Below are 17,199 nucleotides of genomic sequence, written 5' to 3' on the forward strand. Positions count from 1 at the left end.
GAGGTAAGAAGGAAGGATCCTCTCTAACCCCCAAAACGCCACATCCCAGCAGCAGCTTCCCAGACCATTACCAAGCCACATTCATGCAGTCACACTGAAAATGCCTGCAGATGGATGCAAGCTACTTAGCAGAATATGCTAACCCCCTTTGTGATTTGGTCTTGACAATCTATCTAGCCCCACCTAGTCCCACCACTGCCCCGTATATATCTTAATGTGAGCCATCTGACAGTTCCCTAAACACAGGGCCTGCATCAGGTCTCCAATACCCGCTGCGCTGTCTAGAACGCCATTCTCCTCTCTCCTGTACCTGGCAGGCTCCTGGTGTTTTACAAGACATTTTCTACAAAGGAAAACAAAAACAAAAGCCAGCTTTTCTGTGACAGTTTCCTTGACTTCCACCTTTCTGGGCACAGAAATCATTTTATAGTTCCATAGCACTTTTGAACATACTTCTATGGTCCAATTTTCACTGTGTTATGATTATTTAAATGTCCTTCTTCCTCACTCTGAGCTAATTCACCTTGGACTCGCTAGCACATGGCACACAGCAGGTATTTCATAAATGCTTACTGAATAAAAGATGATGATAGAGAGTTTCTAAACGGAACAGGAGGTTGCTACCGCTCAGTGATTCCAACACCTGTAGCTATGTCTTACCTCCACGATACTCTTGGTCACAGTGGATCTTCCTCTTCGAAGTTCATTGGCTTCTCTCTCTACGAAACAGAGTGGTACTTCTCCTACAAGGACCAGAGAATCACTAGTGTCTGGAAATAGAATTCCAAGGCCCAGATCTTCCAGATTTTTGTGGTAACACCTAAAGGGATAACCTCACATGTAAAAGCATTACAACCTCACATGTAAAAGTGTTACTTCATTTGCATTTCCATCCTGGTTCCAAACACTGGATAGTTTCTCAAACGCTGCCACAAGCTGTGTAAGTTACACTGCTTTTCTCACATTTAGGAGTATTTGTTTAGGATTTTATTATTAAATTTCCTTTTTGAATCACACTAACTTTCTCTTTTTCTCTTTTCCATTGAGAGACTCAGTTTAGGTCTAAGTCTTGTTCCTAAGATTTTACTCCTCACTGAACAACTGCTAACTTCTCGTGCCGGCACCTGAAGGAGTCTGGCACAGACGAAAGGGCTGCGAGTGTTTTGAATCACCGTTAAAGCTGGGAGGTAACTAAGCCCCAGGAACTGAGGAGTCCTGATTAAGGGGACACAAATAAATGGATCTGCCTCTAATATAAGTTATGCCCCAGGGGAAAATACTTATTGGCAGTGGCATGTTCCCAAACCTGAAATAAATTCAGAGACAATTCTCTTTTTCACGTCCAACAACCTGTGCTGCCCCAAAGTGGGAAAAGGTCCTATCTTGTGATTCATTACACGATTTGCCCCTTCCTTGTGGCCCAGTGTTCTACTCTCTGCCCAGTGTGATTATGATAATGAAAACTAAGAATCCAGAATGCACCGAGGCAGAACACAATGGAAGCAATTACTGCAGTAACTTTGCTTTCAGAAACAGCACAGCATAAACACTGACTGTTCCAAGAAATGGTGAGAGTACTCTAAGCCAACTGCTGGAAAAAATTATCAGGGAAACTCTATCCTATACTCAACAGCTGTAGTATAGTGGAAAGAACAGCATTTGGAGTCAGAAAACCTGCGTCTGAGGGCCCGCTCCACCACTTCAGCGCTGTGCTGACCTTGGGCAGTCCTGTAACCTCTCTGTCTCAGGTGACTCGTGAAAAAAGGAACAATGGCCAGGCTTATACCCCACAGAATTGTTGTGAATATTCACACTATCAACAGCACATCCTTGTGGGGGCACTGACCGTAACAGTCTCCTTTGCTCCTCTGTCACTGTGATTTCTAGTGGAGGACTCACGGTGGAAGCCAGTAATTTTTTCCGACCAGAGCCTTGTGGCTGTTGCTTCTCATAGGAATCTATTGGGAGAAAGACAAGTGGGTTAAGAGTTGGAAGCGAAGTCTTCTAGATTCAGATAAAAATGAAGCATGGCTAGCTGCGGTAATGTGGTTACTGCAGTGCTTAACAGTGTGGTTCAATGGGCAGGTTGTAGGCTTTAAAGTTCCATTATTAAAGTCAAACCAGTGAATATGCAGTCTGTTTATTTGTGTCAGAAACATTTTCAAAAGTAAGAAATATAAGACTTAAATCTTATATTCAAATGAGCAATGCCATGTTCCCATAAACAGTCAATAAACGTGGGTTTGGTAACACAGGTGAGTAACGTGGATTGCTGAGGAAATCAGACGGGTTTACTACACAGTCCTGTGGCTCAGGAAGGCCTCCCCGCCCCATCAGAAGGGTCCCCAGTCTTCGGAGAGACGGAGGCATCAGCACTATTCTCAGGTGGCCCGACAGCGAGTGAGTTTTTATCGCATCTTTTCCAACAATTAGGTCTTGGTCTTACAAGAAAAAGCGACCGTGGAAGTAACATCACTGCCACTCTAGTCCATAAAACACCTCGTGACCTAACTCTCTGACATTAGGTTTTTCGTTATTGGACCACAGGAGTAAAGACTTTCCTTTATTTTACCCCTTGGGGCGCACACTGCCTCATGAGGAGAAGACAGGGTCGCAAAGATGAGAAAGCACACAGTGACTTTGGAAGGCACACAACAAATTTGTGACCCTGGTGGCCTCTGGGGAGAGAAATGAGGTGGGGTGAGGGACAAAGGTAGAAAGAGGACTTTATTATATTCCCTTTTGTACCTTTCAGACTTAAACCTATTTGATTACACTGCTATTCAACCACAAAATTTAAAATAAACACAATTTATTGGGCCTTCTGAGCTGCTGGTGGTCTCTGCCTGATGAACTGTGAGGAAGGTGCACTAAGATCACACGGGCAGCCCTGGCTGGTGTGGCTCAGTGGATTGAGTGCCAAACTGAGAACCAAAGGGTCACCGGTTCGATTCCTAGTCGGGACACATGCCTGGGTTGTGGGCCAGGTCCCCAGTAGCGGGGAGTGTGACAGGCAGCCACATACTGATGTTTCTCTCCCTCTCCTTCTCCGTCCCTTCCCCTCTGTCTAAAAATAAACAAATAAAAACCTTCAGAAAAGAAGATCACATGGACACCTGGCATGTATTCGTGCTGGATGCTGCAATGAAGCAGCCTAATCCTCAGACACCCAGTCGTAAGGGTTGACAATAAATATACAGCAAATGCATCTCTGACACTGTAAGACCCACGTGTTTGAATCAGTGAACTACTCCACTCTTTCAGTTATAAAAGGAGCCAAACCAAAGAACTTCAGCTTAATTTTTTAAACATACAATTCATTTTCCTCACAACAGTCACAGTTAGAAAAACTTTCAGGCATGCTAATTCAGCGGAGGAGTCTCCCGTCTCTTCCAGCCCCAGACAGACCCTTCCAGCCCCAGACACACTCTTACCAATAATGAGCTGCTCCAGGCGGATGCGCTCGTGGGCGGCATGCTGGTCCACCAAGACCAGCAGGTTTCCACCTAGAGGACGGTCAAGGGTTACTGGAGTGTCATATTAGCCGATCAAGATTAAAATAATCATGTGTTGAGAGAGAAAAAGGTTAACTCAAAACTACTTAATGAGGTGAGCAAAGGAGAAACATACTGAGTAGTAACAACTGTATCTTTTATTTCCTAAAAAAAATGAAATTATGGGGAGTAATACAACAAATTTAGCTGTGATGAAAAACTCTTTAGTTCATTAGTATTTCATTTATAAAACAAGGTTAAAGCCCCACATTTTAATCTGTAAATACTGGTTTGGCTTTATTAACTCAGATTTGGTACAATGAAGGATCATTAAACAATACATAATTACAATCAGGGGCATTGCTCGGCAAGCTGCTCTGGAAATGATGAAGAATGCAGCCCTACTATGCTTTGGACCAGAGGTCAGAACATTTGTTTCTGTGAAGGGCCAGAGAGTAACTATTTCAGGCTTTTGAGACACATGGTTTCTGTCACAACTACTCAACTCTTCGTTTTGAACCAAAGCAGCCACAGACATGTTAATATTATAGCTATGTTCCCATAATTTTAATATATCGAGAAATATTCTTTTTTTTTTTTGGCCTTTTCCCCAACCACTGAAACATGTAAAAACCACTGTTCTCTACCCGGCAGTAAAAGCACAGGTGATGCCCGGAGCCGGCCCCCCTGGCCACAGACTGCCTCGACTCAGAGTCGGGCTTCCCACACTTCGATGGGCACACTGACCACCTGGAGATCTTACTGGAACGCAGCTTCTGGTTCAGTGAGGTGGGGGCGGGATGCGAACTTCTGCAGTTCTAATAAACTCCCAGGCAGGGATGCTGTTCACAGACTTTGAGTGGAAAGGCTTTAGGCGTTCAAGTGCAAGAGAGGAGGCAGATTGTCCCGGCCCCCAAAGCCAAAACTGATCTTTTTCTTATTGACAGGAGGACTGATTCTCACTTACATCACTACATCTTTTTAGCTTGTAATTTTAGTACTCTTGGCCAAAGAGTTGAGGTTTATTGCTACTGATTACACTGAAATAAAAGTTCTCTTGACTTTGATCAAAATAGATAATGCCTGCTTTCCCTGTTTCTACTAAAAAATTGTTTCTCTGACACTATCAAATTCATGGCATGAGAGCTTAAGACTTAAAGAAAAAAAGGAAATAATTTTTCTGACAGCTTGTTCAACCAGAGGAACAGGCCCCAACATGCTGAATGTTAAGCTCCTCTGAGAATAGAAGCAGTTGCAGCTGGTTGTGATGAATACTGAACATCCTGTGCTGGGCAAGACGATGGAATAAATAATGAATCGTGAGGGAGTAACCTCGAATTTGAAACTAGAGCCAATGTGGATTACCAAGAGTCCGTGACCCCAAAAGAAGCAATCCTGTCCCTGACTCCGGAGGAATGGTTTATAGTTTACATAGTGTTCAAGACCTTTTTCGCTCCTTGAATGATGCAGAATATATGAGAGTAACTTACTAATGCCGGAAGCTGTGTTTTCAATACCCCAACACAACAGAGTACGAGTTTCACAGGGGCAGGGGTTTCTGTCTGGTGTATTTCCAGCATGCATAACAGTCACCAGGCATGTCATAGGCACTCAATATTGACTTACAGAATAAATGAATGAATTCTTATTCTTTTATCATAACTGAATACCTTATTTTACTGTAGGCAGAAACATTCAGTAAAAAATGCCAATATATGACAATAATTTCACTATAATTTAAATAATAATATTTGTCCATTACAAAAAATATGTGCAGATATTAAAATACAAGTCAGTTCATTATGGAGTAGGTTGCCTTTGATATGCATAAGCAACAGTGAAAACACATTTTGATCTAGAAAAATGTATTTATCTAAGAGCACCCTTTGGTGGCAGCTAACCAATACAATGATAATATAGAAACTTAAGAGAAATTTAGATATGTCCCTTTTATTTCTTTGAACATTTCTAGATGTTGTGGCTACACCCATCTCAGATGCCATTAGTTGAGATTTGGATATTTTAACAAAGAATTTCAGATAATCAAAACTTTAGAACAAAATCTATTCATCTTCTAGAAACAGTAATACTATAATTTGACCTTTACTAATTCCATATTTATGATAATTATGACAAAATTTTGGTTAATTTGCCTTTGGTCTACTATGGCATTTATTAGAAAAGTCTACATTGTAAATAGGACAACAGGGAGTATTCTGAAATACAAACAGAATGAACTGCTTTCAAACTTCAGAAGCACTCGCCCGCAGGCCTACCAGTCTGGGGCCAGCGCACCGGCTTGTGCTGCGGGCTCTCCGCCCCTCCATGCTGAACCTTACAGTACTCAGCATTGTCAAAGCACTCAAGAGTCTCCCGGTTTAAAGGGAAAAAAGACAAAAGCCTCCTCTCACCCTCGGCCTCTTTCAGTCTCTCTCTGCCATGTCACAGATTTTGGAGTCTCTCTCCGTGCAGTCTCTTAGAGGCAGCATCCCCCATCTGCTCTCTGAAACAGTTCCCACCTGAATCAGTCCCTACCTGAATCAGTTCCCACCTGAATCAGTTCCCACCTGAAACAGTTCCTACCTGACTTCTGTCACAAAATTGTGCAGATCATTTTGGCCCTCATCTTACTTAACCTCTTGGCAGCATTTATATGAAGTCTTGGCCTTGCAACACAGCCTTCGTCTACTTTCTTCCTATTTCTCTAGCTCTTCCTGCACAACCTCTTTTGCTGGTCACCCTCTCCTGACTAGCTATTAAATATTGGAATTACTCTAGATTCAGAATCTCTCTCCCTTACCCCTCCTCTTTTTCTAGTTAATTAAAGTTACACTTGTGACTTCATGACCAACTTTCCGCTGACAACTCAGATTTACATCTCCGTATCAGAATGCTTTTCAAGTCCCAAACCTGTAAAATCCAACCACGTTCTTGACACCACTTCTTGAACACTTCAGACAGATTTCAGGCTGAACTCACGATTTTCACTCTCTGCCTGCTTCTCATCCAAACTCACACTCTCCTGCAACATCATCTACTCAGTTACAGATGCCAGAAAACCAGGAGTCATCTTTGATATAGCTTCCGTATATCCCACCCACGACCAAACCCGCTGACTTTGTCTCCTCAATCTTGTTCCAAATCATTCACTTCCGTCTAGTCCCAGCTAGTCACCTCGGTCCCCGCTGCAGTGCACTCTCCTCCTGACAGGCTCTCTGCAGGTACTGGGACTGCACCCCCACACCCAGTCCACTCTCCATGCTGCACCCAGAGCAATATTTTCAAAACACAAATATGATGTAACATGAGCCACCGCAAAAATAACACCAGAAAGACAGTAAAAAAAAAAAAACAACAACAAAGAAAACAGAAAGCTTTCAACTGTTTCCAGTTGGTATTGGGGCAAAGGCAAACTTGAAATTGGCATTTGAGATCTGCCCTCATCTTCTTGCTCTCACTCCAACTGCACTTGCCTGGCTTCCCCTCCCGAACGGAGAGGGAGTCACAAATTGCATGTTCCTCCCTCTGCCAAGAGTACGCCTCCCTCTCTTCCTCCCCCACTTAATTCATACTCACACTTTCTCTCTCTCTCCTTTACCAAGAAAACCTTGCCCAAGCCCCCTCACTACATCAGATCTCCCAATATGGGTTCTTAGAGCATCTGTTTCTCTCCTCCCTAACTCTAGCTGGGGATATTTAACATCTGTGTAATCACCTGTTTCTCCTCCATGTATTTTCCCCACCATTGTATTCCGAGGGCCTAGTACAGTCCTGGGCATACACTAGGCACCAAATATTTATTGAATGAGTTAATATTATTTACAAACTACTATTGTTTTATTAAAGCAGGTCACCAATAAATTGTATTTAACTTTTGACAAATACAGTACAGTTCAGAACTTTCTATTACTATGAAGGGAACACATAAAAACATTATTTAAAAGTCAAACAATACAAAATACTTTAAAGAGTAAAACATGACATTCCCCCTGGGCCTACTTCCATTCTCACTCCCAGAGTTTAGCAGCTTAGCATGTACTTAGATGTGTGTACCTTATATACGTATGTGTATGTTTGTAAAACTAAATGTGCTTTAAAACTATCATTTCTTAATATTAATTTAGATTGGTTTCCCCTAATCTTTCCAAATCATTGCAATGTATTCCGTGTACAAAAATAACCTCACAGGGAGGCTGTCAGAGAGTAGCTGGGTATCTATCAGTCAGGGCTGATCTCCGTTCTTACCTGCCTCACCATTCTCTTCCGTCTTAGTGCTCATTAAACAGGCAATAAACTTTTTGTCCACTTGCTGGAGAACCTGCCATACATTGAAACAAATGGTACAACATTAAATAAAAATTAACGAAGGCTTATCTGTGCAGAAAGAGACAAAGCGACTCTAAATAGAGTTGTCTGCAGCGTGACTTTCACAGGTGCTGAGGAGAGGTGCTGACGAGCCCGAGGGCGTCATCGGGGAGAATGAGAGAACGGGGAGGATGAGAGAACGGGCAGGCAGAGTGGTCAGGAGACTTACAAGGAACACAGACTGGGCATCTCAGAGAGATACGCTAACAAAACTTGAGAGTGGACCTGAGATGTTCCCAACAGAATGACCCTTCTTAATGTGTAACATAACCAGAGAGTTATTAATATGACCAGAGACTGACAACAAATAGAGCACAGATAAATTTTAACAATCTATACAAAAGCAAGGAAAAGTATTCGAAAGAGCTAGTCCACTAAAGCGGTGAGTTAAAAAGCCACCTGTGGCTGCAGGCCCTGGGGGCTCCTCTCGGTCCAGGTGCTGATGCGGCTCCCCTCACACCCCGTCATCTACACCACCACCCCAGGGCCTATTTTTGGATCAAGTGATCAGGAGTTTACCTCGCTCCTAGTCTGTCTAACCTCCTAACGTGTTCCCATACTGGAAACGAGGAGGCAGAGCCGTCCCGAGAGTGGTGTGGAGAGAGGGCAACCTAGAAAAGCGGACGAGCCCAGGGGTCCCTCTTGCTAACGGGGCTCCTCAGTCTAGTCCATCTCCTAAGCCAGGTCATCTGTAGCCTCACACAATACAGGGTTGTTTAAAAAGGGACATCGTTGCACATCTGAGGACAACATCTCTGTAGGACTTAGCTGATTTATAAATTATTGTCAAAATATAAAGTCGATATATAAACCTTGAAACTGAGAGCCTAAATCCATAATTCATCCCTCCAAACCTGCTCCCCCTACGAAGGACATTTTTTCCTTTATAATTAATTTAGCCCTTTTCTTTTTCTTCTGATAATGAAGTTCCAGTAAAACTTTACAAAACACATGTGCCTTGACCAGGGTGGTCCGTACCATTAAATAAATCCAGTTTCACAAGAGTGAGTCTAGCCTGGGGCTCATATATATATTTTTATGGGACTTCGAAGTCGACCGTTACCTGCATGGAGGGAATCATGGCTTTGGTGAAGCGGTAAGGGTGCAGGACGTTGTGGACCTTCACCGCCAGGCTCTCAGCCTGCCCGCTGCGCACGTCGACGGCCACCTGGAGAGACCCAGCACGAACGTCACGCAGATGTAAATTTTTATGTCTGCAGAACTGTTTTACCACAGGCCTCAAAGTGCTTTAAAAACATTCATTTTCACAGAACCCACTGAGGGCGGGCTGAATTCAGAGAACTTAACAGAAATCCGAAAGGCCCTAAGAACAAAATTACTGACAGAAACCAGTAATATTTCAGAATAACAATCTGTCTAGGCTCCGTGATCAAGCCCTTAAAGACATCTTAACTGAAGAATCCAGAATTAAACGCTCCTGCATCCCTCACCCTCATTACAACACAGTATGTTCCGTGATAACCCACCGCCAGGAGAACAGACACTCAGTTCCAGTGATGCACTGTTCCTCGGGCGGAAGACTCACTGCTTCATTTAATAACAGTTTTTACTATCCCCACCCTAAATATTCTGCCAGAGGCTTTTAAGAGTGGTAAACACTCTCACTATTTCCACACTGATTACATGTTTAATCCAAAAGTAAAGCTGAGCTCCCAACATGCTATGCATTCTGATTCCTCCTTTCTACATTAAGCATTAATTTCCAAATACATTATTTGGAAACATACCCACTTTCCATTCATAATTACAAATTGGTGGAGTCAGTCATGCCCATACCCAACTTAGATGAAATTCAATTAAGGAGCCGAGGAAAACTGCTGGACCCACCTCTGGATAACGGGCAAACACCGGATTGTCCCACTCTGCGAACAGAGACTGAAGCGATTCTCTGCCAACAGCGTCCTCCGCAGCATCTAATGCGAAAGGGGACAGGCTGAGTGGGCATCAAGAGCCTTGGGGGAAAAGGTGAATGGCATCTCACACTCGGTGTGGTACAGACTAAAGACCAAAGATCAGACACATTGTCCTGATATTCTACAAAGGTTCAGAGTCTGCTGTATCTCTAAATTGTTTTTATCTGTTACTTTTAACTGGAGTTGATGACCGTATCTTTTGGCATTATAGCTTTTTCTCCAAACTGTTTTCAAGAGCTATTTCAGAATACAAGTCCAGAAGAAACTGGTTCAAATTAGTGGCCTCACTTCCTTTAGAAAAAAATATACCTTATCTATTTTCAAAAATAGAGAAAAGAAAAAATAACAAATATCTGTAGCTTTTTAAAAGAGTTCTGTTTACATAAAACTACGGCACTATGGAGCACACTCCGATCTTTAAAAATAAGAAACAATTTCTCAATCACAAGACACCACAGACTGCATAATCACCCAGTATGGACGTGAAGTCTGGGAAAGTAATTTCTGATCTGAATGCATGCACAGAATGACTGAGTTCTGCTGTGAAACAGGACCGTGGGGCACTCCTGGTTCCAGTAAGGCACAGCTGGCACTGATCAAGCTTAAGAACACAGCCCTGCTTTGCTTTTTCTCTCCTTTTTATTTTTTTAGTTAGGTGGCACGCTGTGTGCTCGGTGTCCCAGCAATCCCTGTCACCGCCCCTACCTCCGTTACGCTGTCTCATCACAGTGCTCTCTTCCTGAGCTCTGGGAAGGAAGGGAAGAACAAGGTCGCTTCTAAAAGGATGACACCTGTACTGAGACCCTAAATGTAAAAAAAGGAAAACCTAGGCATTTGAACTCAAAGTATAAATAAACTATTACAAATTGAAATCTCTGCACAAACTGAATCAAGGTCTATGACAGACTGCTAAATACCAGATCAAGAGCCAAAGTTCATTAATGGAGTTACTCTGCTAACTTAGAAACCTCCATTAATGCTTAGTTCCATTATCTATCGGTACCGGACAGAATGCGGAGTTCAAAATCTGCACCTGATTCTCAATGGGGGTAATTTTGCATGGGGGACATATGGCAATATCTTGAGACACTTTTGGTTGTCACAGCTTGGGTGAGGGGTGCTCCTGGCATCTCGCAGATAGAGGCTATGAATGCTGCTAACATCCTACAATGTATTGGACAAACCCCACAACAAGGAATCATCTAGTCCAAGGTGTCCAGAGTGCCACAGTTGAGAACCACTGTATTAAACACACAGTGGTGCTACTGCCACCCTTCACTACTGAGTACAACGTTCACAAGTCCCCGATTTATGTTTCTTGTCCCAATATATGTATCCATAACAACATTTACCTCATCATGTTATAATTATATTTAGATGGTTATCTTCTACTGCTTCTCAGCCTTTGGCTGAGATCAAGAGCAGATAGCTATCTGCCCTGACAGACTGCAAACTCCTAAAGCAAAGTCAGTTAACCTGCAATGTGGCGGGCCCAGCGCTGTGTGAACAGCAGTACAGGAATAGGTACATGAGTAGTAAGTTCTCAATTTAAACTCCAAAGTCCGGCGAGATCTGGCCTGAACATACCTTCCTCTCTGAAGGATGGTCAGATTTGTGTTTTAGAAACAATGATGAATTTGACAGTTTTTTGAACATAATGAAACTATTGTTTCAAAAAGATAAATCTGTTGCACAAAAACTGGAGATTAATTCAGAATGATAAAATTAAAGTAGGAGTGAAATATGGTTGCAGAGTTAAAGGCACATTAAAAAGGAAAACTGCCAGGGCTTGGAGACTTAACACAACTCCTGAAACCACCTTTCTGCATCCTCTTTCTGCAGAGTTAACTTTACTTCTTAACAACTCATTTTATGTTTCTTTTAATCCTCAGCCAAGGATATGTTTCTTGATTTTAGAGAGAGAGGAAGAGGGAGAGGGAAGTAGGGTAGGGAGGGAGAGAAACAGAGATATAGAGAAACATCAGTATGAGAGAGAAACATCACTCGGTTGCCTCTCTTACATGCCCTGACTGGGGATTAAACCCACAACCCACACAGGTGCCCTGATGGGGCATTGAACCCACAACCTTTTCGATTCATGGGACAGCACTCCAACAAACTGAGCCACCCGGGCCGGAGGCATCTTATGTTTTTATGTATAGTTTAACAATGTCTTAATCTCCTGCTATACATCAGCCACTTCCAGAAAGGTAGCATTTCAGGTATGGAGGGTACTTAGGAGCCATCTTTTCATGGAACTTGTTTCTATATTCAAATTACTTTATTTTTCATCATCTAGTCACATCATCTGAGTCAACATGACCCTCAAAAGTTCATTGCAAAACCAATGCAGAAAGTTAAGTAGGTGGAAGCGTTTTTGAAACATCTAGATGTACTTAACAGAAGCAAATGTGTGTGTTGAGTTATGGCAGCCAACCGAGAATTCCCCCTTTGTTTAGCGAGCGACAGCCATCTCAGAGTAATGAAATCCAGCTATTTTTTATTACCGTATCAGAAGCAGTTGCGTTTCAGGAAGAGGAGGTGCCAGTTCCTTAGATGTACCTCTGATAAGCAGTCCGTATCAATCAGGACATAAAACTACACAGATTGAAAAAGCCACGTGTCTTTAAAAAAACGCGATAGTCTCAGGAGCACGTTGAAAGAAAAGGGTTGCCTCCTATTTAACACTTTGAAGTTTACTGCAGTGAATATCTTTTTCGTAAGAAAAAAAAACTAGAACCCACTGAAAAATAAAGATCTTATTTAATCTTAAATCAGAACCTCCTGCCACAGACACTAATGCTAAAGAGAAATTACAGGTTAATTTGCTATTACATTCATGTAGTTTACATTCTTTGGCAGCATTCAAGACTTTTAATATGGATGCACACTTTAATGTTTATCCTCCTGGTACAAAACCAAGATTATAACCAGTTGGAAATCAGCTTTACCATCTCCCAACATCTGGCTCTAAACACACAACCAAAAAATGTCACTTTTAATGTTGACGCAGACCTGAGAACTCAGAGTCCTAATCTAGCCACTGATGTAGCCTTGGGGTGTGATCTAAAAGCCACATTACCCTCTTCCTGAAAAATAGCCACTTAAACAATAAACAGATCAAGTGGATTAGCATATGCATTATAATAAAGTACAATTAAAAAGTATAGTTATGAAGGCATGTATGTAACCTATATTCCAAAAAAACATATATATAATGGTCAAGTCCTATTAAAAAAAACAATAATAAAAACATACTTTTAGTACCGTACTGAGCCTTAGATTTTACTGGAAAACCTAGGGTGATTACAGGATCATTCTGGCTGTCTACCGGGGAGCTGAAGAGAGCAACTTCCAGAAAAATCCTCATTGCAGGTGCCTTTAAATTTCTAGGAAAGTTATCTGTTTGGGAGAGAGGGCAACGGGGCCTCGGGAAGTACAGTGGATCTTCTCTACCGTTAACTGTCCCATCTCATTAAAAACTGCCTCGCCCTGCCTGGAGCATCGTCAGTACGCCAAAAAGGTTGTGGGCTGGATCCCCCATTGGGGTGGGTGTGAAAAGCATCGATCCATATTTCCGTCTCACATCAATGTTTCTCTCTCTCTCTCTCCCTCCCTCTCTGAAATCAATTGTAAAAACATCCTTGGGTGAGGATTAGAAGAATAAAAACTGTCTCACAGACATACACCCATAGACATGTCTATGTAAACTTCCATTCTACAACAATTTTTCACTGTATTTCTAGATTTGAATAGTGTTGAACCTAGAGAATCTTCATATATCATGAAACACATTTTATAATTAAACTTCAAAATGGTCTATCTGCTGAGATCATCTCCAAAGCACTTCCGGCCAGCAAACACCAGGCGCTTACCGTTCTCAAGGACCACGTCCACGGCCACAGTCGTCAGGTCCTTCGTACACGCAGCCCGGACGTCCTCAGGAGGAGCGGTGAACGTGCTGAGTCCAGTTACTTTGTTGATATAAACCATTCTTCCAAGGGCTACATCAAAATGCTGCTGCCAATCCGAAGAACATGCGCTTGACTCTTCGTTCTCAGAACGAGTCCTCGCTACAGATTCCTCACTCTGAACACAAGTTCCATCTGGGTTGGCCGTGGAATTGTTTATGTGATTCATTACCACTCCACTGGGAGAGTTGGGGCTTCCCACCTGCCGTTCTGAAGCTATAAGAACATCCGAATCTTTATTATCAACTGCGGGATTACTATAGGGTAATACCAAATTTGTTTCTGATACCACAGAGTTCTCTGTTGCACTGTTATTAGAATATGTTTCACTATCTTTATTGAAGGAATTATCCTGTGTGACAGAGTCTGACATTGGGATAATGACACTCTCTGTTTTTTTAAGTTCATTTTTAAATAACATACAAGAATCCAGGGATAACCCATTGTACAAGTCACTGCCTTTCTTACTGGAATCCGATAGTGGAAGTTCAAGAAAATGACTCATCTCCATTGTTTGAGTTTCTCTTTCAGAACCTTTCATTCTGGATAATTTAGAGGCTAGTGATTCAGATGACTTCTCAACATCCAAAGGTTTTCCATTAAAATGAGGTAGATCCTTTAGTGTTACAGAACTTTCTCTGAAGCAAGGCATTTGTTGTTCCCAACAGTCTTCGTTCTTGGAGAACAGCGAGTTTTCTGAATAAAGGATGTGACTTACTGGCTGACGACTACCGTTTGAATCATTATGTCTCACAGCCGTGACTTCACACGAATCACAGTTGTCTACGTGGTTGTTGTCTCTCTGTGGAATGTCAGGTTCAACTTGGGGACTGAGATTGGTAGTGATTTCAAAATTATTATTTTCCTCCCCTTCAGCATTCAGAGGATTTTTAACCTTCCCATACTGCCTCTTAAACTTTTCTAAAGATCCTAGTTGTGAATTTAAGCTTAGCTTCTTAGGGGCTGTGGGTCTGGAGGAGCCAAATAGCTCACCATTTCTTTTACTACCATCACACCAAGAATATGCAGTTTTTGGTACAGGTTTGTTCTCCAGCCTATAACTTATATTGGTTCTGTGCAATTTTCTGTTGGGCAGCTGAGCAAATTCTTGACTTAAAGCACTGGTTAAACCTTTGATGTGTGGAGTCTCAACGGAATGGTGTGCTCTATTTCCAAATGTTTCTCTGGCACTCACAGGACCAGGTTGGACACAATTTTTAAATACATGTTCTGTTTCAGCTGGTTTAGTTTGCTCACTCTGTACCACATGAGTTATAAAGCCAGTGGAACATAATTTAATTTGCCCATAACTAAAAACATTTACTGTTCCACAATTACTAGGTTCTTTTTTTCTTTTCTCTTCCTCCCACTGAGTGCCATGTACTCTCAGTGATGTTGTCTCAAAATGCAGAGGCTGGCATTCAATTTCAGTAGCACCTTTAAATGTCTCTAGTTGATTCTCAATTCTCTTATTTTTCGGGATGTCGGCAGCCATGCCATTAACAGTAGTACCTACTTTCTGTATTTCTAGATCTTCTCCATTTTCTTCAAAGTGATCTAATGTCTGAAAAGGGTTTGCGAACACTTCTGAACCGGTTCCACATGGATTTTCTGAAGAGTTAAGTTCCAAGCAAGATTTCTTATGTTTCTCATTTTCTCCTGACTCTGATGCTTCAGGTCTCTCTTGTTCTAAGATGCTTGATTCTGAGCGAGAGCTATCTTTGTTTTGCAAAGCTGACTTTGCCATTTCACTATGACCTGGGTCATCTGATCCATACGTATACAAAAATGAATCATGTGTCCTTTTTCTGATAGTTTCTGAATCCCCAGAATTCTGTGTGTTTATGTTTTCTACAGCTTTTCTTTTTACAGCTTTTGACTGCAAATTAAACATTTCATAGGAGTCCAAAATATTATTGCATGCTTCTTGGAAACTTACCTGGTCACACTTCTCATCAGAGGACACATGCTTCTGAAGAGTAGCGTTAAGTAAACTAAAATCATTATGTTCACTAAATTCCCTAATGTCCTCACCTGACAATTCCACAAACAACTTTTCTTTCTCTAAAAACTTCTTCATTCCTTCCTGAATGCAAACCAAAACAGTATCCCAGTTCTGAAACTCAATCAGAGTTTTTGCTGGCTCTATGCAGACATCGTATTCACAGAACTGGCACTGCACGTTGATTACATAGATCCCATAGAGTTCTGGGTTGGACCGATGCCGAGGGCTCGAGTTCATGTGCCTACCGGCAGAGCCAGTTTTGGGCTTGCATATGATACTTTCTTTCCTTAATAAAAAGTCAATGAGTTTATGCAACTTCGTCCTTAAAATTAGCCTTCTGTTCACAAACAAAAACTGCATATTCTTATTGTAATGGGCCTCAGAGCTGATATAGCCACTAAGCTCAAACTCCTTATATTTGAAATTTATTTCTCTTAATTTTTGGGACTTCCCTAGTCCATAAATTTGACAAAATCGGGAACAGATGTCTTTGGTTTTAGGGAGCTGAAGGACCATGGAACCAGAAACATCATTTCTCAAAGAGAAAGAAATGGAAGGGTGCATGAGTGAGAGAGCTTCTATCCTCTGCCTAACCTTCTCAAACTCCAGTCTAGGATCCATGCATTTCCTCCTTACAGGTAACTGATAAAACAGGTTATACACTGTTACTGTTGTCCCAGCACTTGGCCTAGTCAAGTCAGCTTCACAAGCTTGCAGGGCTTTTCCATTCTGAAACAGTTTCACAAAAGTTTTCATTGTCCTGTTTTTCTTGGATGAAATTTCCACAGCACTGGCCATGTCCGCTATACTGGCCAAGGCCTCCCCTCGAAAACCATAAAACCTCGGGTTCTCCAAGTCCTGTAGAGAGTTGCATTTACTAGTAAAATAACGATTTCCCACCTTGTCCACATCATCGCTCCCTATCCCAAATCCATTGTCTATCACTTGAACTTGGAAGGTTTCCACATTCACCCTCACAGCCACACATTTTGCTTCAGCATCAATACTGTTGAGGGCGAGCTCCTCCACACACTGGCCTAAGGAGCACACAGCCAAACCAGAACGCAGTTTGGCTTGTACTTCATCTGACAGGCACCTAATCATGGCAGGTAGAAAGCTGGTGCGAATGCCAGGCTGCGGTTTCCTTCTCTGGCTGCAAGTAATTGCCTGAGGGGGAGAAAAATAAGACACACGTGCACATTATCAAAGCTTCAGAGTTAACACAGCATTCCCCATTTCTCTGAAGCACTACGAAAAAACATCATCTGACGTAAATGAAATCTATTAAACCATGTAAAGCAAAACAAAACAAATTATAGCTCTGATCTCTTGGCAGATCGCGCAGCTCATGTTTGAGGCAACAGATTTAACATCCAAAGCGGCACTGATAATTTCATAATTTTCACCGGTTCCTTCTACATTCCACATGC

The 17,199-nt window shown here is 42.1% G+C and overlaps 1 protein-coding gene across 6 annotated transcripts in view; it reads right to left on the reverse strand.

Annotated features, from left to right (window-relative positions):
* LOC123808073 (acylphosphatase-1) overlaps positions 1-17,199 on the reverse strand; it is a 39,504-nt gene that overhangs the window by 8,742 nt on the left and 13,563 nt on the right. For 3 of the 6 annotated variants that reach the window (XM_045822350.1, XM_045822342.1, XM_045822341.1), the window contains 8 exons: positions 13,669-16,936; positions 10,499-10,597; positions 9,708-9,793; positions 8,923-9,027; positions 7,740-7,812; positions 3,435-3,506; positions 1,847-1,958; positions 661-820 (listed from right to left, as the gene is read on the reverse strand). In XM_045822350.1, the coding sequence (XP_045678306.1) occupies positions 661-820; positions 1,847-1,958; positions 3,435-3,506; positions 7,740-7,812; positions 8,923-9,027; positions 9,708-9,793; positions 10,499-10,597; positions 13,669-16,936 (3,975 nt within the window). The remainder of the gene's footprint in view (positions 1-660; positions 821-1,846; positions 1,959-3,434; positions 3,507-7,739; positions 7,813-8,922; positions 9,028-9,707; positions 9,794-10,498; positions 10,598-13,668; positions 16,937-17,199) is intronic. The other 3 variants (XR_006783759.1, XM_045822343.1, XM_045822344.1) reach the window with 3 other exon arrangements.

Source organism: Phyllostomus hastatus, unplaced genomic scaffold (assembly GCF_019186645.2).
Source record: "Phyllostomus hastatus isolate PE091 unplaced genomic scaffold, TTU_PhHast_1.1 phas_scaffold_501, whole genome shotgun sequence".
Taxonomy (NCBI): domain Eukaryota; kingdom Metazoa; phylum Chordata; class Mammalia; order Chiroptera; family Phyllostomidae; genus Phyllostomus; species Phyllostomus hastatus.